Source organism: Cercospora beticola, chromosome 7, assembly GCF_033473495.1.
Source record: "Cercospora beticola chromosome 7, complete sequence".
Taxonomy (NCBI): domain Eukaryota; kingdom Fungi; phylum Ascomycota; class Dothideomycetes; order Mycosphaerellales; family Mycosphaerellaceae; genus Cercospora; species Cercospora beticola.
In genome coordinates, this window is record NC_088941.1 from 1072097 (window position 1) to 1095391 (window position 23295).

At 54.2% G+C, this 23295-nt stretch overlaps 3 protein-coding genes across 3 annotated transcripts; 1 reads left to right on the forward strand and 2 right to left on the reverse strand.

Annotated features, from left to right (window-relative positions):
- Positions 1–810: 810 nt before the first annotated feature.
- RHO25_010678 (uncharacterized protein) lies at positions 811–4191 on the forward strand (the record flags this gene model as incomplete). The annotated part of the gene is made up of 1 exon (XM_023602420.2): positions 811–4191. The coding sequence occupies one exon, from the start codon at positions 811–813 to the stop codon at positions 4189–4191; it is 3381 nt and encodes a 1126-aa protein (XP_023451474.1).
- An 855-nt stretch (positions 4192–5046) lies between these two features.
- On the reverse strand, positions 5047–6179 carry PRF1 (peptide chain release factor 1; the record flags this gene model as incomplete). The annotated part of the gene is made up of 6 exons (XM_023602419.2): positions 5047–5160; positions 5242–5367; positions 5486–5584; positions 5695–5806; positions 5886–6017; positions 6079–6179. 6 exons carry the CDS (start codon positions 6177–6179, stop codon positions 5047–5049), a joined length of 684 nt encoding a protein of 227 aa, XP_023450911.1.
- Positions 6180–7362: 1183 nt separating this feature from the next.
- Positions 7363–13929, reverse strand: PKS1 (polyketide synthase; the record flags this gene model as incomplete). The annotated part of the gene is made up of 1 exon (XM_023602418.2): positions 7363–13929. The coding sequence occupies one exon, from the start codon at positions 13927–13929 to the stop codon at positions 7363–7365; it is 6567 nt and encodes a 2188-aa protein (XP_023450912.1).
- Positions 13930–23295: the final 9366 nt, after the last annotated feature.

Sequence of the window (23295 nt, forward strand, 5' to 3'; positions counted from 1 at the left end):
GCAACCTGCATCGAACCCTAGAAGAGGGCGCGCACGCTAGGCTCTGCGTAAGAGCAGCATCTAGACATGAAGATAGACACTATAGTATGTGTGCTCTTCTGGCGGTCCGCTCTGCGACTCTGTGAAAGTGGAAGGAGTTCCTAGCATGTTCTGGTCAATCGCAGTCGCTTCGTCCTTCGTGCATCGAAGGAAGAGGCGCTCTTTGTCGGCAAAATGCACAAAGCTTGGCGCGCTTGCCCTGGCCCGGCCCTTCGTCACTGATCATCCCGTCGCGCGGCTGCCGCTTCCGCGCATGCTCGCTCAGACCAGCGCAACACTCCCAGACAACAATTGCACTCGCCCTCGCCGCTCCTTCAACCCCCGCCGCCACGACAGCGCCATTCACCGTCTCTCCACCGACCGCGCGATCAACAGAAACTCACGTGGTGCTCGTGCATGCGCTCACGCCACGCGCGGATCAATCTAACCCACTGCGCTGACATCACGCCCAACCAACTGCGAGCGGGCGCGACTGTGAACCTATTGCCAAACTTACCATTCGCGCGCTCTTTCCCGTCCTTTCTGCCAGCATCAATTCCGGACTGCTTCCTGGGTCCGAACCCATTGCCATCACGATTGTCCGATTGCGGCGCGGCGGCACTATCGACTCAGCAATGACCTGAAGTGAAGGAGGAGATTGCCATCATAGCGCACGCAACTGCAGGTGACCCTGGGAGGGCAGCGGAGGCCTCAGGTGGTGACAGGCGCGGAGTTGGCGTGAGGCGCACCGATTTGGAAGTCAGCGCTGGCGCCGCAACAGGCGGGGAGGACATGCCCGGCCGGCTGATGATGAATCAGCAAGGAGCAGTTGGATCTCAAGACCTCAAGAAAGACAGAAGCCAGGCGCAAACAGGGAACGTCTCGCAGAAGCGCGATCTCGCGCAGATGCAGGGAGCAGCTCATACCAATGGCAACACCAATGGAGTCTCAAGTGGCTCTCTGCCGAATGGACTGCCTGCCAAAAATGAGCCGCTACCTACTTCCAATGGACACTCGAATGGCGCAGGCACTTCAGTGTCGAGGCCCTCTACACCTCCGCCATTGGACCAATCCTGGCGCACGTCCGAGAACAACAAGCCCTTCGGCGTTCTCCTAGCTCGTCTTGCGCAGCAATGCTTTGGAGACCTCAACGCCACACTTAACAAGATGAACGATATGCCGCCTCCACAGCCTGCGGCTTCGAACGGAGTTGTACCGCAGACATTCGACCCTTCCAAGGAGAGTCTGGCCAGAAAGAAAGCTCTGATGGACTTTGCCAGTGACCAGAGAGACCGGTTTACCAAAGCTCTCATCCTTTCAGACTTCGCGCGCAGCGAGCATGATATGGCCAAACTGGTAGATCTCAAAGCTTGGTTTGATTCTCAGATCGCAGCTCAGGAGAACGCCATGCGCTTCATTGGAATAACCAAGCATGATGTCGCTCGAGCAAAGATGCCCAACCCGAACATCGAAGGGGCAATGGAACTATTGGCAAACGGCAAAGCTCCCTCAAAATGGCCGGACCTGGGTTACATTCCTCCTCCGAAGCTTACTGCCAAGCAGCTCGCCAGTACCCTGCAGGACATGAACGTGATTATTGCGACCCGGCTCAATCTGCATGAGGACTTACCGCACTATTTCCGCGACTTTTCCATTGCAAACGGAAGGGCCACCTTTCGCGTGCCTGGAGAGTTCGAAGTTGACCTATCAGTTGCTGATGAGGACCCTTCCTCTCAATTCTACCTGATCGATCTGCGTTTCAGTTTCACGCCTGCTCCAGGGTTGACAGATGATGTCTTGCGAAACGCTCTGGAGGCCCACACGAACGAAGCGCTCAGTTCCAAAGGCCTACTCGGATGCTATGACTTCTTGCATAACTTTGTGTTGACGCACAAGATCAATGTCCTCAAGTCGCAATCAGTGCAGCTCTTCCGCGAGAAGTGGTTCGACTGTCTCGTGACTGAGACTCAACGAAGAGTCCTGGCCATTCAGTATTGGAAAGATCAAGCAGGCAAGAAGAGCTGGATCGAATTTGGCATCAGCACAGGCAAATCAAGAGGCAAGCACTCCAGACGGAAGCCAACATCGCAGCACTCGGTCCGGTGGTTCAGACAGGGACAAGAAGTGCATGACCAGGCGATTCTTGTTGACTGGGACGACCTCGACCTGGATGCCATATTGTCGCAAGTCACAGCTAAGCATGCATCGTGGTCGCTCTCTACAATTAGCGATCGTTTGCAAGCCCTCGCGGGGCCACGGTCACAGGTGCGCGCGCAGCTCAGCACTTCAAACTCCAGCGCCGACGAATGTAATCTCACATTATCGCTCCCCGGCTTGCGCAACCCTATAGCGGTGAACATCGAGCCAGTCACTGGCCTCGTGACGATATCACTGTCTTCCAGAGATGCTGCCACGGCACAGCGAAACCTCAACCGCGACCCATCCACGGATAATTCGGCCAGCATTGCGCAACTGCTATGCCGCGCTGTGCAAGATAAAGTGCGCAGAGTGGCAATATCTGCCCGGTGGCAGCTTGTTGACCCCCGTAGCTTTGGTCCGCAGCCGAACTTCCGGGCGTTGTTTGGACCGGACATTGTTCGTCATGACATATTCGCATGTAATGAAGCCTGGGGAGAGCGTTGGTCGTTGTGCACTACCTACAGTCTTGCTGGTCAGAGGTGGTGGGTGGTGCAGACCAATTCGAGACCCGTTGAAGAGGGCAGAACCATCAAGTCTATTGTGGACGCACGACCCCTCGATGTCACAACATCTGCGATATCTCGAGCCGATCTCTCACGCATTCAAACCATGGGCGAGGCCGAGGTATCTTTCGCAGTGCTCGTCCAAGAGCTTGGCGCAAATAAGATCCCATATCACCTCGAAAGGCTTTCTTCGCTAACTTTCGATGGTGATAGACGTGACGAGAGTGCGACAACAGTGGTCTACATCCGCATGTCGCAACAAGACCTGAAGAAGCCCGAGCTTGCACACTACAAACCGCTCGCCATCACGGAATGGATTCGCATCGTGTATGAGGGGCTTCTCGATGACAATGATGGTAGTGAAGAGTCAAGACATGATATACGTTTGACCTTGGAGTCCAGTCAACTGAAGCATTTAAAGGACTATCTCACCACTACGCAGAGCCGAAACGGAGATGTTGCTATGAACGCATCTGGCGGCTTGGCATTGTCACTTCGAGCGCAGTTTGGGCAGTCGTACATCAAGGAAATTGCGCGCCTACTCAAACGGTGTCGCGATCTTGACTCAGCGTTGTCTGCAGCGCGGCATCTCCAGTATACTTGCACGGCTGTCGGCTTGAGCAAACTGGCCTTCAACTATGGCACGTCGCAGCAGTACAATGGGGTACTTACAAAGAAGGGCGGAAGTACTAAGCTGAAGTTGGGCCCCACCTCGAGCAATCCTCATCAACGAATTCGAACGCACTTGGAAGAGGTCTACAACCGAGCGGCGGACAACCCATTCTTCTCCCTTGCATTCGCCATGTCAGCAGCGCAGCCTTTTCTGGAGGCAATTTCGGAGCTGGAATTGAAACACTCGGCGCAGCGCACGTTGACCCTACACTCGCATCATGTCTTCAGCTACTCACTCGTCTATCATGCGCCACTCGCTCCTTGCAGATTCAAAATGGTGTTACATTGGAACAATCAACAGACCACTCGCAACAAGACCGTGTCATATACGGTGACAGTCTGGGACAGGGATGGCATTAAGCTGCCAGCAGATTTCACAACAGCCCTCACTGATCTCAGCAAGGACGCTGGCTCTACCGCAGAGGGCTGGATGGGCAACAATAGAGGTGGCTTCACTTCGAACGCCAAGGGCCTCCGCGCAATGCTGCAGAGATTGGATGACTTCATGCTCAGCTCAACCAATGGTCCTGATAATGCTGTGGAGAAGCTGGACAAGTCAGAAACATCCTTACCTGAGACGAAGCCTGCACTGAACCGGAATCCATCGACGACACAGGCCCCGACGCAACAGAAGCCTCCCACCCCAGCTCAGATGAGGAACCAGGCAAGACCGCCGCCAACCCAAATGAGGCTGGGGCAGGACAGCACAGCTCGACAGATGACTGTCCCGGCGACGCATGGCCAGCGACCCAATCAGAACCAAGGGAGAGTCAAGAAAGAGATCATTGAACTCGACTAGGCAACGACCATGGTCTTTCAAGTCCTGCTCTCTGCAGTCATGAAGAGACTATCTGTATTAGTGCTCATTATACCCCTGGAGCGGCAACCTTTTACTTTTTTGATCGAAAAACTTATTTGCTTTGAGCGTTAACGTCTGAATTTGCTGATTTCGGGTGGAGTCTCGAACAGCTTTGCTTTCAGTTGCCAGTACGAATCGACAGACTCTTTCGCTGTTGTCGAATACGGCACAACAGATGGCATAGCTTTTTCAAGGAGTCTTGTCCTTGCATTGCGGGGGGTCTTCGAAGTAAGGTGGTTTCAGTGGCTTTTTCTGTCATACACATTGCTGATGACATTGCGAAAGATGGATTTCATGGCTCGTGGTCGAGGCGCGCGCAGCGTGGGAAGTGTACGATGATGTGAAGGGGCTGAAGAAAAGCGCGTGTGAGAAGTGCAGCGCGGCGGAAGGTTGGGGCGGTTGCATCATGTTCCGCAGGAGCTGCGAAGAGGCACAAGTCGTCATGATGGCGAGGAACACTCCAAAAAGGGTTCTATTGGATCGGCATTGGATGGGATCGAGGCTAGTACTGCTACTGCGATGATACCAATATACGAAAGAAAAGATGTGAAATCCCAAGATTCTGACATTTTCACCTGCCTTTCAAGGATTGTGGCAAGCTGATCGTTGACTACAAGTCGCGGCAATTGTAACGCTTCTGCCGCTTCTATGCTGCTCACTTCTCGTTGGTCCGACAGCTTTGATACTACCTACCACCCGGACTCATTTGAGTATGATTTTCCTGGCCATAGTTTGCGCTTACGGCGAGTATGCCCAAGTCTACTCTACTTATACCTGAGACCTTGAGAAAATCTCTCAACCCGCTGCTTTCGTATTGTCATCCCCATCTTTCTCACCAGCGCCTTGATTCTCTTTCCGCCTCTGGCCAACGTCCCAATTGTAGACGCGTGCTGTGGCGACTTCCATTGTCTAGTTTCACCATTCTTGATCAGTATACAGACCAGAAGGCAGTGAGTCAAGGGAGACTGTTGGGGATGGGGTAAGGCGTACCGTAATCTGTTCCCTCAAGAAATCTATATCTTCTTCACAGTTTGCGAGACTCTGTTGTGCGGTTTCGAGTTTGGAGATTAGGAGGCTTTCGGCTTCGGAGAGTGGGTAGGAGAGCATGACGTTGGCCTGGATGAGGGATCATTGTTAGTGGCAGGACGTTGGTGAAGGGGTCATTCGTTCGTCGGTTCCTCTTATTCCTTGGAGTGCATGCATAGTAAGGATTCACGCCGATGGAGGTACTTACGCCTAGCCAGAGATAGACCTCATCCGTCTTGTGAATGTTGGCTTTGGCGAATAAGGTGTCGTTGAGCTCGAAAGTGGCTTCGAGGGGCTCGGCGTCTTCCTGTAGGATGAGAAAGAAAGTGGTGGTCAGCGGGTGAGGCGTTCCATGTCTTGATATGAGTGCAGATGGATTTGTGTTGGAGTGGCGGGAGAGGGCCTGAAAAGACCTACCTTTCGCTGCTGCAAGAACCGTACTGTCTCGAGTGTTTTCTGGATATCAGGGATCTTGTCTTTCAGGCCTACAATCCGTCGTTGGTTGTTCGCTTCCATGAATTGGTATTTTCTGAGCGGTGACACGGGGCATGATTAGTCTTGTTCCTCTGAGAAATGGCAGCCAGGAAAGAAGTGCCTGGGTAGCTCACGAAATCATCTCTTGGAAGCTCTTGAGCGCGCCTTCAACGTCGGCTCTTGATGAGACATAGTCTTCCACTCGATCCACGAAAGGCGCATATGGGATACCTCTTGGGTTAGTTGGCGCATCTTTGCTGGCAGCGCTGTAGATTCTCAAAATCAGCTTCCGTTCAAAAGTTCTTTGTCATCAGTAGTCCTACTCACCCAGCCTTCGAAACCTCCGCCATTTGTGGAAATTTGTTTGGTCGCCGTTGTTCGTTATCCCGTGACACGTCCAGGCGAAAAGGCACGTGAGCCACAATCATACAGCGTTTTGCAGAACGCACCAGCCACACTTCTTCAGAATTGCAGTTGCGCGCGAATAAACAGCACACCAGCGGAAGAAGGCGCCATCTCCCGCTCCCGCTTGCTCAAATTTAGCTTCCGGATGTCCCGAAATAGCTTAGTTACAGCCTAAATGAACGACCTCAAGTCATCTCCACTTCCACCCACCCCGCTGTCGTTCATCATTCAATGTTCGATCGAAACACAACTTCATCTGCTGTTCTGGAGTCTGATTGAGCAGCTGACAGGAACGTCTGAAATCAAAAGTGAAACGTGATTTGAGGTGTGGAGCTCGTATTTCAATACTGTCCCCACATCAATTGGTGGTATACGACTGGAAACAACTCCGGAGAAGGATTTCGGGGACCCGAGCAATTGTCGCGCTCATTTCACGTACTTCAAGCCTCGCAATGAACCCTGCTTGTGAGTACGAGAGAGAGAGATGCCAGTGTTTGGGATACAGCGATTGGATTGTGGGATTTTGGGAAGCGGATAGGGCAAGAAAAGCGCGTCAAACCACATCGGGCCGCACGTTCTCGTCAACGTGCATGAGAGACTGCACCTTGTTGCCGGAAGAAGCTCCTTGCTTGGCTGCTAAATCGTCGATGATGCAGTGATCATCATGATGAAACATAATTCGCCGCGAACAAGCCTTCTTCGTTCGTATGTGACAGTGGAGATCCATTCGGGTACCTGACAAGAGCAACAACGACGATCAATTTGCGAAGAGGAAAGTCAGTGTGCTGCGAAATGAACATGATCAAGTGAGGAAGAGAGGGCACAAATTGTCATCAACTGCTTTCAATAGACTATATAGACACTCAAGTAGCCAGCTCTTCGCATCCAACGCGCCATCTCCAGCAGCGACGACTTTGAAGATAGTCAGCCGTAGTATTCATGTTAGCATCTAACCAATTATCCCACCCAAAAGCACGCTGCACGCCAATGCCACCGCTCTCGCTATGCCAGTCAAATATACAAACACTTGCAATCCGAGCATCCTTCTATATCCGTCTATTATTGTTCAATTTTGCGTTGTGTCGGTAGCACGCCGAATTCGCTTGGAGGTGATGAATTCCACGAAACGATCGTTGCCGGCCAAGGCAAGTCATGTTCCCTAGGTATCCATAGAGCTTCTCAAAGCGAGTACGAGCGTTCCGTCATCTAGGGCTTCCAGTCGAGTCCCTCGCGGATCAGCTTGCCAAGGTCCTTTGCGTGCGGCTCCTTCATCATGCTGAAGTGGTGGCCGCCCATGACACCGTTCTTGAAAGGTCCGGTGCAGAGCTGTGCCCAGCCATTGTCACCAAAGTCGGTGCGGTGGTTGAGCAGCCACTTCATTGGAGCTGGATCCTCATCCTCAGCTGGCGGTGGGCGTGGGTCACCTGGGTTGCCGGCAACACCATCTGTGCACCAGATGGCGTAAGTTGGAAGTTCACCAAGCGAAGGCTTAGGATCGTAGGCGGAGAGCGATTTGATCGCAGCTGAGAAGTGAGGAAGCAGCCACTTTGGTGTCTTGGTCGGGTCACCGGTGCCGAGGAGTCCGATCTCGTTGAAGAATACGTGCAAGCGGGTGGGAAGAGGATCAAGGTTGACGGGGCAAGGAGAGTCGAGAAGCAAGAGTTTCTCAACCTTCTCACCAGCTGCGAGAAGTGCTTGCGCCACTGCGTATGCGATCACACCTCCTGCAGACCAGCCGCCGATAACGTAAGGTCCCTTGGTCTGACGACGCTTGATCTCGGCGAGGTAGATCAACGAGGCGATTTCGATTCCGCAGTCCCATTGGTCAGGGTTCTTCATAAATGGGCAGTTGAGTCCGTAGGCAGCGACATCTGAGCCGAGGTTGGGGATGCTGACGTAGCTGGTGGCAGACCCGGAGCCATCTGGCAGGAAGAAGATCTTCTTGGTGGCGGTCTTTGCGTTGCCTTGCAGGAGCACGGAAGTCGCAGCGGGGTAGCGGGAGATATCGGTTCTGTTGATGGCGGCTAGCCTAGCAGACACCTCGTTCATGTCAGTCTGCGTTGAAGTCTTCGCCGATGGTCGTGCTACGACTTTGGGTGCGGGGCGCATACCGAGAGCGTTCTCGATATCCTTGATGGTCGGGTTGGTCGAGAGAAATGTGCTTGGCAGATCGATGTTGGTCTTCTCACGAAGCTCACCAAGAATCGTCAAGCTCATTAGACTGTCCATGCCGAGCTCAGATAGATCGGCGTCGTCGGTGATTTCCTCAATGTCGACTCCCATTTCCTGAGCGACGACATGGCGCGCGAGCGAAACATCTCCAACGTCGGCCAGAGTGTCACGTGCTGGTGAGTCTGGCTCTGCCTTGCCCGCAACCGAAGGAGCTGAAGAGGCTGGGGTCGAGATGTCTTCGAGAGGAGTTGGCACATCAGTGGCAGAGATAGATTCGTCGTCGGAATCATCATCGTCGTCGTGAGCACTGCTACTGACACTGCCACCGCTCTCACTGCCGCTCGAAGTGTCGAGCGTGGCAAAGTACTTCTTCATCTCTCCTACACTTGGGTAATCGGTGAAGAGGGATGAGCTGATCTCTAGATCTAGTTCCTCTCGGAAAATTGCAGAGATGGTGAGCGATAGAAGGGAGTCAACACCAAGATTCTCAAAATGAGCGTCGTCAACCAATTCGGCGATGTCCACTTCGGTTTCTTTGGCCAAGATTTGCATAATCTTGTCCACAAGTCCACCAGATAGCTTCTTGGGCGCAGCCACCTTCTTGGGCTTGGCCGCACGTGGAGCTGGCGCTGGTGCCGAGACAGGAACTGGAGCTGCTACCTTGGTTGCTGGAGCAGGTGCAAGGCTAATTAAGGCGGCTGCGGGTGCTCTTGTCATTGCAGGACGAGCGACAGGCTTGGGCGCAGCGGATGCTGGAGCTTGAGTGGCAGCAGAGCCCTTGTTTGGTGGCAAGAAGGTGTTCAGAACACGACGGGGGATCTGCTGGAACTTGATGCCTTCGCAGACTGCGACAATTTCGTCGCCCTCAAGGATATAAACGTCTCCTTTGCTGATGTTGTTTGGCTGCGGGATCATGCGAACGTAGTTGCGGAGGCGCATGCCAGCTGTCAACGGCTTGCTGAACTTCATCGCGCCCCAGCCATGTGAGACGTAGACGTTCTGCTCCGAGTCGAGCAAGTCGGAAGCGTTGACGATGAAGCCTGAGATGTGGCAGGAGCCATCAATGTGGTAAGGAGGGCAGTAGAAGTCTCCATCGTCCGGCTTGGTGGGGAAGTCCAGCTGAGCAGATGCCTCGGTGTTGGCACCATCCAGGACAACCTCTGCCATGGCACGGTATTTGGAGTCGTAGTTGACCAGTGCTTTGAAGAGTTTGTATGCCATTCCGCGCTGAACCTTGTGGGCACCTCCGTTCATGGTCTTGTGAGTGAGCATGTCAATCTGAGCCTTGACCATGAAGTTGTAGCGAGACCACTCATCAGCCCAGGCAGCCTTGTCTTCGTAGCGCACAATGCAGTGAGCGTGGTCTTGGATCTTCTTGCCATCTGGCTGTACGCTGCGGAAGTTGACCTTCAAGCTGCCCTTTTCGAGGTCGGCCACGGCTTCCATTTCCACGTGCTGGCCTTGAGCAGGTTGAGGGATCTGGGCGATCAAAGGCTTTGGAACCTCCATGTTGCACACGTTGATGCCAGGTGCTTCGGTGCCTGGGCGCATCTCCTTCCAGATGTAGTCACCAACGGTCAAAGCCATGTCAGCATACAGCGATGATGGGCAGAGAGCAGCGTTGTTGACCATGTGCCCACAGACCACTGGGTAAAGCTTGGGGTCTGCCAGGCTCGATCGAATGACGACCTTGGCACTGGTGCTGTTGAACTCCTCGCTGATGACTTTCTGGCAAGAAGTAGACAATCGCTTCACTGGTACCTCCGCAACAGTTGCAGCAACAGCGACTTCCTTCTCGCGAATGACCTCTCGGACTTGTGGAGCCTCACCCTTGGTGAGAGTCCAGTTGTTGTGGTAGTCGAGCCAATACTTCTTGTTGTCGAATGAGTACGTTGGCAGAGTGAGAAGCTCCTGAGCATCGTTGAACTCGCGATGGAATTCATCAAAGTTGATGCTGACTCCTGCAGTGTACAACTGGCAGACGCTGTTGGAAATGGTTTTCCAAGCGTCCTCGCCACGGCGTAGCGATGGAGCGGCCACGGTAGCACCAATGGAAGCCTTGACCATGCCAGAGCACACTGGGTGAGCACCAATCTCGAGCCAAGCAGTCTTCTCGTCGAAAACGTTAGCGCTCTGGCCGCTGATGAGAGCAGACCAGAAGTTGACAGTCTCGCGAGCGTGGCGGGCGAGGTACTCTGGGTTGATGATGCCTTCTTCGCGAATGATCTCGCCTGCCAAGGGGGACAGCACAGGAACAATAGGCTTGTTGAAGGTTACAGCGGAGGCGACCTTCTTGAACTGCTCCAGAATGGGGTCGACCTGTGCAGAGTGGAATGCAAATGGCACGTTGAGCTTCGTGGCCTTGAAGCCGCAGCGGGCGAGGATCTCGCTTGCGGTAGCGACGACATCGCCACTTCCGCACAGGACAGTCTCTTCTGGACCGTTGATGCAAGCAATCTCAGTCATCTTGGTTCCTAGTGCAGTGCGTATGGCGTCCGCGCTACCCTTGACTGCGAGCATGCCATGTGTGTGAGGGGTGCAATCGCGGACGAGAAGCTCGGCACGACGTCCCACCAACAGGATCATGTCAGAGGCCGAGATGACACCAGCAACATGGAGAGCAGCGTATTCACCCAGACTGTGACCGATCACGGCAGCTGGTGTGATACCCCAGGAGGCCCACATGCGAGCGAGTGCGACTTGGATGCAGGCCATTCCGAGCTGCACCTTGACTGGAGATAGAGTAGCAACATCAGTGCCATCTAGGAGCTCCAGGAAAGATGGCAGACCTTGGATGCGGGCCAGCTGATCCAGCTGATCAATGTCGTCTCGGAAGCTCTTCAGGTCTTGGTACAACTTCTGTCCAAGTCCAGTATATTGCGAGCCCTGGCCAGTGAAGCAGAAGGAAACTCTCGTTGGCACCATAGGGACAGGGCTGTAAGTCTCCTTGACCTGACCCTGCAGAGATTCGATGACTTTGCCAATGTCGGCGAGCGAGAACGCGACGCGGTAGTTGTGCTGGATGCGACGAGCAGTTGTGGTGTACGAGAAGGATGTGAGTGTCGTACTCGGGTTCTGCTTGATGAAGTACTGGTAGTTCTCCAAGTTACGCTTCAGAGAACCGATAGAACGGGCGGAGACAGTGATTGGCAGAGTGCCACGCGGGTCGACGACAGTCGGTGCCTCGCGGAGGGGTCCATCCTCGATCAGCAGGGCGGTGTTACCACCAGCGGCACTGAAGTTGTTGAGGAATACCTTGCGAGGCGCGGCGCTCTTTCGTGGCCAATCGACTGCGGTTTGCGAGATCTGAACGTTGCGGTCCTTCAAATCGGCAGGGAATGTCTTGTTCATCTCACCCTTGATACCGACGTTGGCTGGAATCTTATCGTTCTTCATCATGAGCAGAACCTTGACGAGGGAGTTGATACCCGAAGCAGCCTCAGCGTGGCCAACGTTGGCCTTGATGGCACCGAGGTTGACTGGCTGGTCAGGACGACGCTGGCGGTGACGAGGAGCAAAGACGTTCGTGACAGAAGTCATTTCGATACCGTCACCGGCTTGCGTACCAGTGCCGTGCATCTCGACATAGCTGATCTCGTGAGCGTCAACGCCAGCATTGGCAAGCACCTGCTTGTACAGGAATTCTTGTGCGCCAGCGTGTGGGTGAGTAATCGAGACGGCCTCCGCGGAGTGGTTCGTGGCAGCGCCGAGGATGCATCCGAGGATGTTGTCCTTGTCTGCAACCGCATCTTGGTAGCGCTTCAGGATAACAGTTCCGCAAGCATCGCCACGGCAGTACCCATCAGCATCGTTGTCGTACGTCTTGCAAGACCCGGTCTTCGACAAGAATTGTCCCTTCGAGAGACCAGAGAAAATGTCGGGGTTGGTCAGGACGTTGAGACCACCAGCACAAGCAGTGTCGCAATCTCCAGCCCAGAGAGATGTACAAGCGAGCTGGATAGCCGCGAGCGAGGACGAACAGGCAGTGTCGATAGAGTACGAAGGTCCGCTGAATTTGAAATAGTAGTTGATACGACCTGGTGCAAAAGCGCGCACACCACCCGTGATGAAGTAGGTGTCCACGTTTTCTGCGGCATTGATCTCACGCCAATCATCAGATGTTTGGCCGTAGAAGGTACCAATGCGGTTGAGCTTGGTCGATGGCGTTCGGTTCGCAACGTATCCAGACATTTCGAGGGCCTCGTAGGCAGTAACTAGGGCGAGACGGCCCATAGGATCAGTCTGTGCGGCTTCACGCGGCGACATGTTGAAGAATCGCGGGTCGAAGAGACCTGGCTCATCAATGAAGCATCCAAACGGGGTGTGAGACTTGTTCTTGCCCTTGCCCGATGGATCGCAGTGGGCATCGGCATCGAAACGGTCTGAGGGAATCTTGCGGTGGACATCGAGACCCTTCATGAGCAGGTCCCAAAGCGCTTCGTGATTGGCGGAGTTGGGGAAACGTCCAGCCATACCCACGATCGCAATCTTGTCATTTTGGGTGCGTCCATTGTATTCAGTGGATTCTGTGAACGCAGATTGGTCAATGACGGAGACATCAGTCTTGCCACCTGCCTTGAGAGCGGAGATGAGACTGTTCGAGATGTTGCTGACACCGAGGGCGTAGATCTTGGCAGGCAACTTGCTGGCGGCCATTTGAGAAACAACCTCTTCCAGCAAGTGGTCCCAGCGGACCGGGTGCTGCAACATTTCGCCCAGAGCAAGTTTGGCGAGCTCGAAAGAGTTCTCAGCGACCATGGGCTTGCCTGTAGCTGCAGAGTGCACGAGCGCGGAGGGAACGCGCTTCTTCAGCTCCTGTCCAACATTGCCGAACAAGATCCTTTCAAGGTCAGCATCGTTGAAGAGATGCTGAGCATGGTAAGGACCATAGACAGGGATTGCGACACGATTGTTCTCTGCCAAGGCACCTTCCTTGAAGAAACGTTCTAGCGTGGTCGGAGGTCCAGAGACAGTGATGGCCATGACTGAGACGGCGCTCACGTAGGCTTGATTGGATTGTGGGATCGCCTTCTCTTCATGGAAAGCCGACAACGCCTTGTTGGCCTCATCTTGGGTGGTGCCTGTGACGATCGTAGACCAAGGCGTCTTCTCTTGGCCTGGTTGAGCGAGCACAGAGCGGACGCTGTCGACTGCTGCTCCGGAGCGGAAAGCAATACGAACAAAGTCCACGCCGAGAGACACCAATTCATCGATAGTCTTTGCAGAAATGACGGCGGATGCAGCGAGTAGTCCAGTGCAGAGTCCGAGAACGCGGGTGTCGGATGTGGCTGGGAGCTCATCTGGGTGCTCCGAGAAGTATCCGATGTAGTGTCCAAGCTGAGCTATTGTAACGAGCGCAGATTCCAGCATAGGCACTTTCTCGCCCTTTTGATAGTAGGCTTCGACCAGGCTTGTCAAGGTCAGGAAGTCTGGCATAGAATTTCTTTGGCTGCGTGGCAGTGCCCGTGTTTCCTCTCTCAGAGCGAGGGCACATCGCTGCACGAAGTTGCTGACAAGGACATTGTCGCGGTGTAGAGTGACTTTGTGGAGGAGAGGATATTGCTCGGCGGTCTGATCGCCAAACAGGAGGACGTTCGACATCTTGTTCGTTGTTGATGTTGTTCGTCGATATGTTCGTTATTCGATTGTGGCTTGGAGGGGTATTCCGTTTCGTTTGTCGATGAAGATGGTCGTTGATGGTCGTTGTTTCGATTACTGGATATCAATCCGCAAATGCTCAGTCGTGCTGGCTAGACACGAATGGCGATGATGCTTTGGAGAGAGTTCGGAGCGCGAGCTGTCGATTAAAGTAAACAGAGTCCAGCAACCAACGCACAGTCTATAGTGACGAAAGAGATGGCAAGGAAAAGCTGTTGAAACGGCAGATGGCTAGACTGTCCGTAGCAACAAAGATGGTTTGGTACCGGAAAACTGGCGTGTGAAGGGCAGGGCTCGAACAGTATGTATACCTTTAATTCTGCTGATAGAGGCAAGGGTGGTTTGGCATGCCTGGTCAATCGATGTCTACAGGGAAGGGCATCCGATTGTGGATCTGCGCCGGATGGCATGCGGTATCCATGGCTGCCAAATACAGATGGTTGATAACGCTCATCTGGATGGTGGCGCTTAGCCCCCACCGCCGGAGCAGGCGATCATGGTGCAGCAGGATGGCATGCCCGGCGCAGAGGGTCAGCAAAAGCCAGACGGTGAGGCTATTGTTAGGCTTTGATGATGGGAGCGGATTGGTAGGGTGCGTTGGTTGCAGGAGAAAATGAAGTCACGTAAGTTCGGCTCTCCATCAACGCCCGTACCAAGCGAGTCGTCTGCGCACCGTGGAGGAATGCTGGCATGCCTAATGGAGTAATACTTGGGGAGAGGCGTGCACCTGGGCCGATTCCGAAGCGAGGGCTCACTGCGAGTCTGTGTGTAAACGATGCAGCAGCATTTGGCAGCGGACATGGGTGCCCAGCGGTGGGATCACAGCCGGGGCTGCCACTTACCACTCGACGCCACACTTGCTGTTGTCGCTGCCGCTGCCGCTGCGGTGGTGCTGCTGCGGCGGGAGTCCTTGCAGCGCGCTGGTGATCCGTCTTCGCTTGCTGCTCTGTTATCTTGTGGTTGGTACGGTGCTGCTATCCTCGACGTGGCTGACACGATCCTGCCGGCGCCGCTGCTGCTGGGCTGGTTCTGGTCTGGTGCGTCGCGCTGCCCACCCGCGGTGTTGCATCGCCATGTGTCTTGCTCCACCGCAGGAAACCCCGGCGGGCGGCGGTCGTGGTCGTCACCATACGGACCTGGGGAGATTGTTCATGTCGAGTAATTACAAAGCCTCCCGCGTGTGTCCTTGCTGCGTCAACCACAGCGCGGGTTTGACGGCAAGCGGGAGCGGGAAAGCCAAGCCAAACGTGGCGGGTCCCGTGCCCGCGCCAACCACGAGCAACGGCCGCGCTTGTTGCTCGTTGCTACTGGACTCTTCTCCTCGTCACTGCAGCGTTGCAATTCCTCGTCTGCCCACCGCCCTCACCCGCCGCGCGCTGAATGCCGCCCACCCACAAAACCGCCGACGTGTTGACAAACTCTGCGTGGCCCGCTCCTCACTTCCGAGCCACGGCCACTGCTCCCCAGCCGCTGCACCGTGTGGGGCCACACATGGGCTCCGGGTGTTGTGCAACGGCCACATCTGGTTGCCCTCGTGCATACTCGACTCAACGCCAGATCGGCTTCATCGCTGATGCACGTGATGCCGGGTGCTCTATCTGGCGTGTAACAGGAGGTAACAAGAGCTTCCAGCAGAGCAACCCGCCGTCCGTTCGTATTTTCGGGTCCGCGCTGGGCATCATCACGGACATCACAACAACGGTCTTGCCCATGAGAAGTGCATTGGCACTGAGCTGATTCATAGCACGCGTAGGTGTGCCTCTGTGGTAGCATTCGACAGTAGCTTCTTCTTCGATGTCCATCGAGACTGCCTGTGTCCCCTCTGAGGTCGCGACTGCTAGCATCGCTCGATGTACCTGAGCGGAGCAATGTTCCGACAGGAAGGTAGGATCAATTCTTGACACGCATGTGCGGCCAGCACAAGCACAGCTGGAACAGATGATCGTGCTGCTTCGTACTGCTAAACGATGTTCTACAGTTTCAACCCACATCCCGTATCCACAGGGGGAAATGCACTGCTCAGAAGTACGATATCCCAGAGAGCTGGCTACTTTATATTGTAGCCGCATAAAGCCTCCGAGACCCACTAGCTCTTGCGCAACACTCGAACAACTATTGCATGCTTCTACGCATTAGCGACTCTCAGCATGATTCATTACACGGCGAACCCAGCGCGCAGCGGGCTGTTGGCAGCCGCTTGTCAAGGTGCTTGCATCCATATACGGGACCCTCCTCACCATGGATCTTCGTTACTATCAACGTGCTCGGTGGTACGAGATCTAATGCACGTGGTGACGCACTTCTTTCCGAGTTGCATTGCTGGAATTGTCGGCTTTCCGGCCAACGCGATTCGTGCTGTCGTACATTCACATGTGTTGAGGCATGTGAATTCACGCGGCCACTTCGACGCCGGCTTGGCTAAGGTTCCGTAGCGAAATGCTTCTCTGTGATCGAGCTTCAGGAATGGCGACTGTCCCGGTGGCAGCCGACTTCCCGTCCTTTCTTACCAACGACGAACACCAAGAGTCACTAGATACAGTGCCTGAGGCACGTATGAATCTCATCCCGAGGGCTGATGGTTCTTCTCGCCTTCATCGAGACATGAATTAGGCATGTCACTTGTCAAACAAAAGTTGGCTGCCACGAAATTGCCTCTAGAAGCCTTGGCCGAAGAGGATAGCCACGACGCTTTCTCTCAACAGGCAAGCAACACGCTCTGCTGCCAGTGTCGCGCGCAAAGAAAGCGGGAGCCGTCGAGCCTGTTGAGAGGGACCAGGAGCAGATCTATGCACTCAGCACAATTCCTGGCTCACGTATCTGGTCTCGAAATTGAACGTCCAGGGACCTCACGATAAAGTGCATTATTGCTGGTCTCATAGTCCAGCTTGGCATGAAGTCAATTTAGACATCTGTCTCTAACATCGTTCTGGCACGATCCTCGATATTCGTTACAGCCTCTCCAAACCATCATAGACATGGACTCCATGTTCAGTATACGGCTGTCCCTGCCGAGATCGTCTTCTCGGCAATCGGCACCATTTGACTTTGACTTCGTTGCGACATCATCCTGGTTGACGATCACCTGGACCTCGTTGATACAGGAATGTTTACCACCGAATCACTGCTGTGGCTTGAGTGATGTGTGATCTTGTCGGCAGTTCGAATACATCAGAATACCGACGAGATTGAGCCTCCTTCACTTCAACTGTCCGCGAGGTTGCTCATGGAGGCAGCATTACCCATGCTCGATTCGTCGGCATTGGCACGCTCCAGAATTCCACTTCTGCCTTTCTTCGCCATTGGCCAGCATGAAATAGCCAAGGGCGATGAGCACGAGATTGGCACAAGCGATACCGGAAGTGAAGAGTGCAACTTCATCAAAAGGTTGTTCAGGGTAAGCCTGGAGAAGAGGTCTCAAGTCTGGATCTCGCAGCACCACTTAGGTCACACGCCGACTTCGTTCCGATTGTGAAGAACATGCGGAACAGAAGCCGTTTCCACATGTTCGTCGGCTCCAGTGTCCTCCACACGTTCTGCAACAGGACTGCGCATGATCAAAGATCTTCAGACGCAGTCTACACTCGAACACAACAACTCCCTCGCACTTCTCACCACTTTCAAGCCTTATCTCCGTGTATCCCATTGTACAACGGCAAAGACAAGGACTCAGGTTGAAACTCACAATCAAAGGCCAAGTTCCATCTCGTTGCCTAGACCCGCCCCCTTCCAACAATTAGTGATCACCTAGCACGTGGACAACCAACGTACAGCATCAACTGGCTCATCTCTGAAGTCCACAGCAGATAAGTCAAAAACATGGTCCCGCGTGCTGTTGGTAAGAAACGCTGTGCAATATCCAGAGTCTCGGGTCTAGAAAGGAGGAAACCCTATCAATCCAAACCTCCATGTAAGCATCCAGCACCTCATCCTTTATCGTCATGTCGCAATCATCAGGAGCGAGTAAGACACTGTCACACAATTCCTCCTCTCCATATGTCTTTCACATGTAGGACTTGCAATTGATCGACAATTGAAGGATTCCCAATCACCTTTAGGCCGCACAAGACACCTATTCTTGCTCGTGACAGCGGATGAGGCTGAGGGCCGGAATTTTGGCTGGATTAGGGCCGCACTGGTTATGTGCAATGTGAAATTGTGCAAGCCTCGGAAAATACTGATCCCAAGATTGTGTCTCAGCCTGTGCAATCGATCATTATCGTGTGTGAAGACGTGGACTGGGATTTCCTGGCTATAGCTCATAGGTGAGTCTGGAAATTCGGCACCGGTCGTTCTTGGCAGGTGATGTTGTATTTCGGTGTGGCTTTGCAGCGCAAAGGGGTGTTGATTATCAATGTGATAGAAGGAGATATGGCAGAACTAATGAGGAGCGGGCTGGCAGCGTCTCGATTGGAAGTAGCAGTTTAGAATTTCGTAGTGAAGTCAGCAAGTACGCTTGAGTTGTGTATTATAAACTGCTTTTCCTATGTATCATTACTTGCTTTGCTACGATTGTCCTCGATCATGAATGCCCTCAGAAAGCACATGAGAGCGTTTCTCGCATTGGTTATTGCTGCGTCGAGGCTCGTCCTTGCCACAATCGAGACGGCTGTTAGTCTGTCGTTTTATGCGCACATAGAGTGTCGGTCCTGTACTTTCGTAAGCACGCACTATCTCGGCGAGGCTGGCCAACGTTGGGTGGGTAGGAGTCGGTCTCCACTCATGAATACCATGTCGATTGATCAACGCACATGCGGATTGCAGCCTGGGAGTCACTGTGATGGCCGTTCCCAGGCTGACAGTAACGGAGGCTATGCTCCCGATGAGCAGACTGAAATGAATAGCGAACTGTCTTCTCGTGCCCTCAGTGCACGCCGATGCCAACATCCCGGGGACTGGCATTGGCGAGCTGTACAAATCGCCACGGAAAGCACAGCTGCCCAAGTATCGGCGCTGTTGTCGCTTCATGGTATATGATCAGCTGAGAGTCGGTCAACGTCCATTTACCGTATTCGACCCTCGTCTAGTTGCCTAGCGATAGCGATAGCTGGGCTGGACCCTGTCTGTAGGGCTGACTATCCTGCAAACCGGAGGATGAGACTCTTGGGCGTCCAAGCGGTAACACGTGAATGTGGATGTTGCCAGCTCAGAACGGTATAGATGTCGACAGATCTTCGCCCGCTCGTAATGCCACCGCTCTCGGCTTCCCTGTTTCGACGAGTTGGAGCTAAGTGGCGTTTACATCAAGTAACAAGATCTCCACTATGCTCGAATTCCTACGAGCACCATGCCATGCACGATTGTGGACGCTTCGCTGTGCTGGCACGGAGATAGACGCTCATCATCTTGCTCTTTGCAGCACGCCCCCCGACTTGGCCAAGCTGGAGGACGACCCGGAGGTTCTCCAATGCAATTGTGCTAAGCGAGTTCAGCTTAAGCACGCGAGACAGGGATGCTGGCAATTGATTCCCAACAGCATGGTGCAACTGCGAGCTGTTGTATCGCGTTAGCCAACAGCATATCCAAAGTTGCCATGATGAGCACGAGCTCATATGCAGCAAACCTGTGCAGCAACGCGGCATAGAAGTTGTCTGTTGCACGACTGCGACTTGGCGAAGAAATATGGGCGGATAGGTAGATCTCTGTCGCCAAGCATTTCAGTTACGAGACTCGTGTCAGCGAATGGGACAGGTTGGCAAGGAAAATTAGCGAGACCAGAATGCAGTGGATAAGTTCAAGGAGTAGCGAGTGCCGTGCAATATGTGGCGAGCTGAGCACATCCTTCACAGACCAAGAGTGTCCTTGGCCATGCCTCTGAGTGCGCCACAACGCGCGAAGCATGCGTGTTCCTCGATACCATCTGATAGGGCCCGAAAACGCGCGCATCGCCGCATTGATTCGTTGAGATTGACGCTTTTGCTCCGAGCTACGTAGAATACGAGAGAGCTAACGCGATCTGCAGCGTTTCGCTGCAGCGTTTAGCGTAGGTGAACGGCGCGTCCACACGAACTGGACAAGGTCAGCTACACGCGACTGCGGAGAAATACCATGTTGTTGATCTGGCGCGCGCGAGAACGCGGCACCCGCACGAACGGAAGTGGGCGAAGCTTGCGCTTCAGACTCCTCGAGCCATTCAAGCAGTCGTCTTCGCAGGCTTGGAATCCTGCTTTCGAGTAGGAGAGAAGCTGCAATGTAAATCTGACCTAATGTCCGATCAAACTCCAGTAGAGATGAGACCGGTGAGGTGCAACGACAGAGCTGCAGAACACAGCTTCCTTCGGCCAGCCTCGGTGCGTCATATTGCCTCTGCGAGCAGAAAAGGTGGACCGCCAGCAGGCAGTGCCGCTCCTGATGAATAGGGCTTTCTCGCCAAAGCGAGAGAGAAGCGGACTCAGCATTGTGCCCATGTGTCATCAACACCGACGAGATAGCGTGCGTGATTGTAAGCTGAGTTCAGCTTGCGGATCCCAATGCCTGAGATGACGGCGAGAGAGAAATGCCTGGTCAGCGCATTGCCAGCCGATGGTCCAGCTCGCCAAATTCCAGTGCCGTACCGGCTAATACTCGGCTAGCAGCTCTGAAGCTTACACGCTCTCGGATGGCGTTTGCTCTCGAATGGCGTTGAGCGCCCTGAAGATGCAATATGTTGTTGATCCCGCGTGGAAGAGCGCCTTGCTTTCTCCCGAAGCACAGCCTACATCCCCGAGGCCTATGGCAGAGAGAAGGAAGAGCGGTCACGACTTGGCCCAGATTGTGCATCGCAGACTTCACTTGGAGCTTCCAGTCTTGCAGTAGCCACAGTCGGGTTCGTGCGCTGCACGTCCCATGCACGCTTCTGAACTTCCGTCTTCCTATGCAGGGACAAAATGTGGAAGACCTAGCAGATTTGCACATGTAGGGAATTTGGTCTTGTTGAGGCAGCCCTATCGCTCGAGGAAATCCTGAGCACCTGCTCAAAGGCTCTGCAGACTGCACGACCATGTCAGCAATGCGCATCGATTCGAGATCTGGCCATCGATTGGCAACGTCCGTGTTGCGCGCATTGGGGGCTCGGGTTTCTGCGATGCAGCGCATCAAATGGCGTTGGGCATTCGGCAAGCCGATCGCTCCCCGTCCACGATGCCGTGCTGCTGCTTCTCGACTGTTGACTGCATGTGTGCCTGATTGTGGTTGTAGTTGTGTTGTGCAGGTTCACGTCTGGATGTGCTCCTCCTCCATCTTGCTGATGCCAAGTCTCCAGCAGGTGGGTCCTGCCGTTCCGCCCGACGGAAAGTTCATCGGCGCGTCGGCAGGTTCACAGACACGAAACAACACAACCTTGGACGCGAAACCTGGACCAGCGCCTGCCTCTTCCCACCGACTCGTCCGCCATTGTTTCATGCCAGATTGACACCATCCGCGCGCGACGTTGCACTGAGATTCCACGGGGCCGCACTGTACGAGAATGCACTGAGCATACTGACATAATCCTTCTCCACGAGGAGCGCGCTGCCGAGCAACCAGACACATGGTCTGCGTCATGAACGAGAACCGTTGTGGCTCCGAATCAACAGCAATCTACACGGGCTCCGCACGCTCCCACTAATCTGTGCCCGCCGCATTCCTCGCGCCATCCGGGGCCTCGTCCGGGACGATGTAGAGCGGATCGCAGATGTCCTTTTCATGCCATCCCACCAGGCCCACCGAAACCCAATGTCGACTTCCCGTGCAGCAAAAGCTCGACTGTCCTCTACATCCACCGTATACGAGCCCGTGCGCTGGTTGCGGCATGCCTGTGATCACTACATACTGAGCTGACGCCATCGAGTCGGGTCGAAAAATGCCGTGCCTGCCATCACGGCAACGGAATGGGCATGTTTCTGTCAGCATGCCCACTCGCGCTGGGGCAGGCGGCGAGGCCTCTAGACAAGTAGAGTGGAAGCAGTCCAATCGCATCCGAGCCATTTTATCACTCGCCGTATGTCTCGGCGCCAGCTATTGGGCGGTCTTGAAGACTACAGGAGCACACATGCACAGCTCAAGATGACCCTAAGAACTCGCGATCGCAAGCATCTCGTACAATCGACATTTGTCAACATGTCCAGATTCGTGCAGACATACCACTCGAGATCTTGAAGTGCTGGCGACCGCCGGAACATGTGGCAGACATGCACGCTAATGCAAAGTGCCAATCGTACCGCCTATGGAATCGGAAAATAGCTTCTCGCTTCCGGTTCGGTGATAGCGTTGGCTGCAGCGATATCGTGGCAGGGCTGTCGTTCCAACGCGTCGAGGCACTTCTGTGCCGCCATTGCTGACGATGTCTTCTCAGGGCTGAATGCACTGCCGGCTTACCGAAGACTCATTGAACAGGAGGACTCCAATATGCGTGCTGACGTGGAAGGCGACGACTTGCTGAACAGGTACACAGGTCCAGAAGTACACAGCTAGGCGTACTCCATCCTTATGCGAGCGGGAGGCGAACTCTCAGCACTATTCATTGCGACACCAGCATCCGCATCCGGCTCCTATGCTGACAGGATGACACCGTGAACAATAAGCATAGCGCGGGACCCAGAATAACACAAGGAATGGGCTACGTATCAAATCATGCTAGCGAGGTCGTGCAGTGCACGCTTTATCGTTCAGTCGGGTCCGCGTGGCATCAAGACACCGCGTTGGGTCGGGAACGCGACGTTCCACGATTGTCTCGCCATGTGCACAGCGTCTCACAACTCGAGTGACCTCGTGCAGAATGCCGTGCGAGCGCGGCGTGTGGGACATAATGACTGTGCTGGCGCCTAGAGGTCCTGAGCACGATGTGATATACGGCGGCGAGAAAAGTTCCCTAGCTGCGTTTACTACATTCGGGCAGGGTTCTCGGCTGCAAGCCACCTCTTCAGGCGTTCAACGCAGCCATTCTTGGTCTGCCAAGGACTCGAGTCTATGCAGTGCTGCGGGTCGCGGCTATCTGGAGCTGGGGCACCTCCCCTGGCTTCGGTGGCTGATACTATCCTTGTACATTGCTGGGGTACCCACACAACCCATGCACAGGATGCAGGCCTCCTGGAGCCAGGGAGCCAGCCTGTATGCACACTTCCTGCCGCTGGATACGTGCTTCCTGCATATCCGTGGATTGCGATGGATGCTGGCGTGCTGGCTTGGACGATCTGCGACTGGCCAAAATGCTCCGACAGGTTGCTCGTGCTGAATCCTTGCACTACAAAGCCCTCGCTAGGAACAGAAATGCCCAAGATATCAATGACGAGCTGCGACTGCGCTGAACCATATCTCTAACAGGGCTCATGTCAGACGTGCATCAACTGCCGCAGG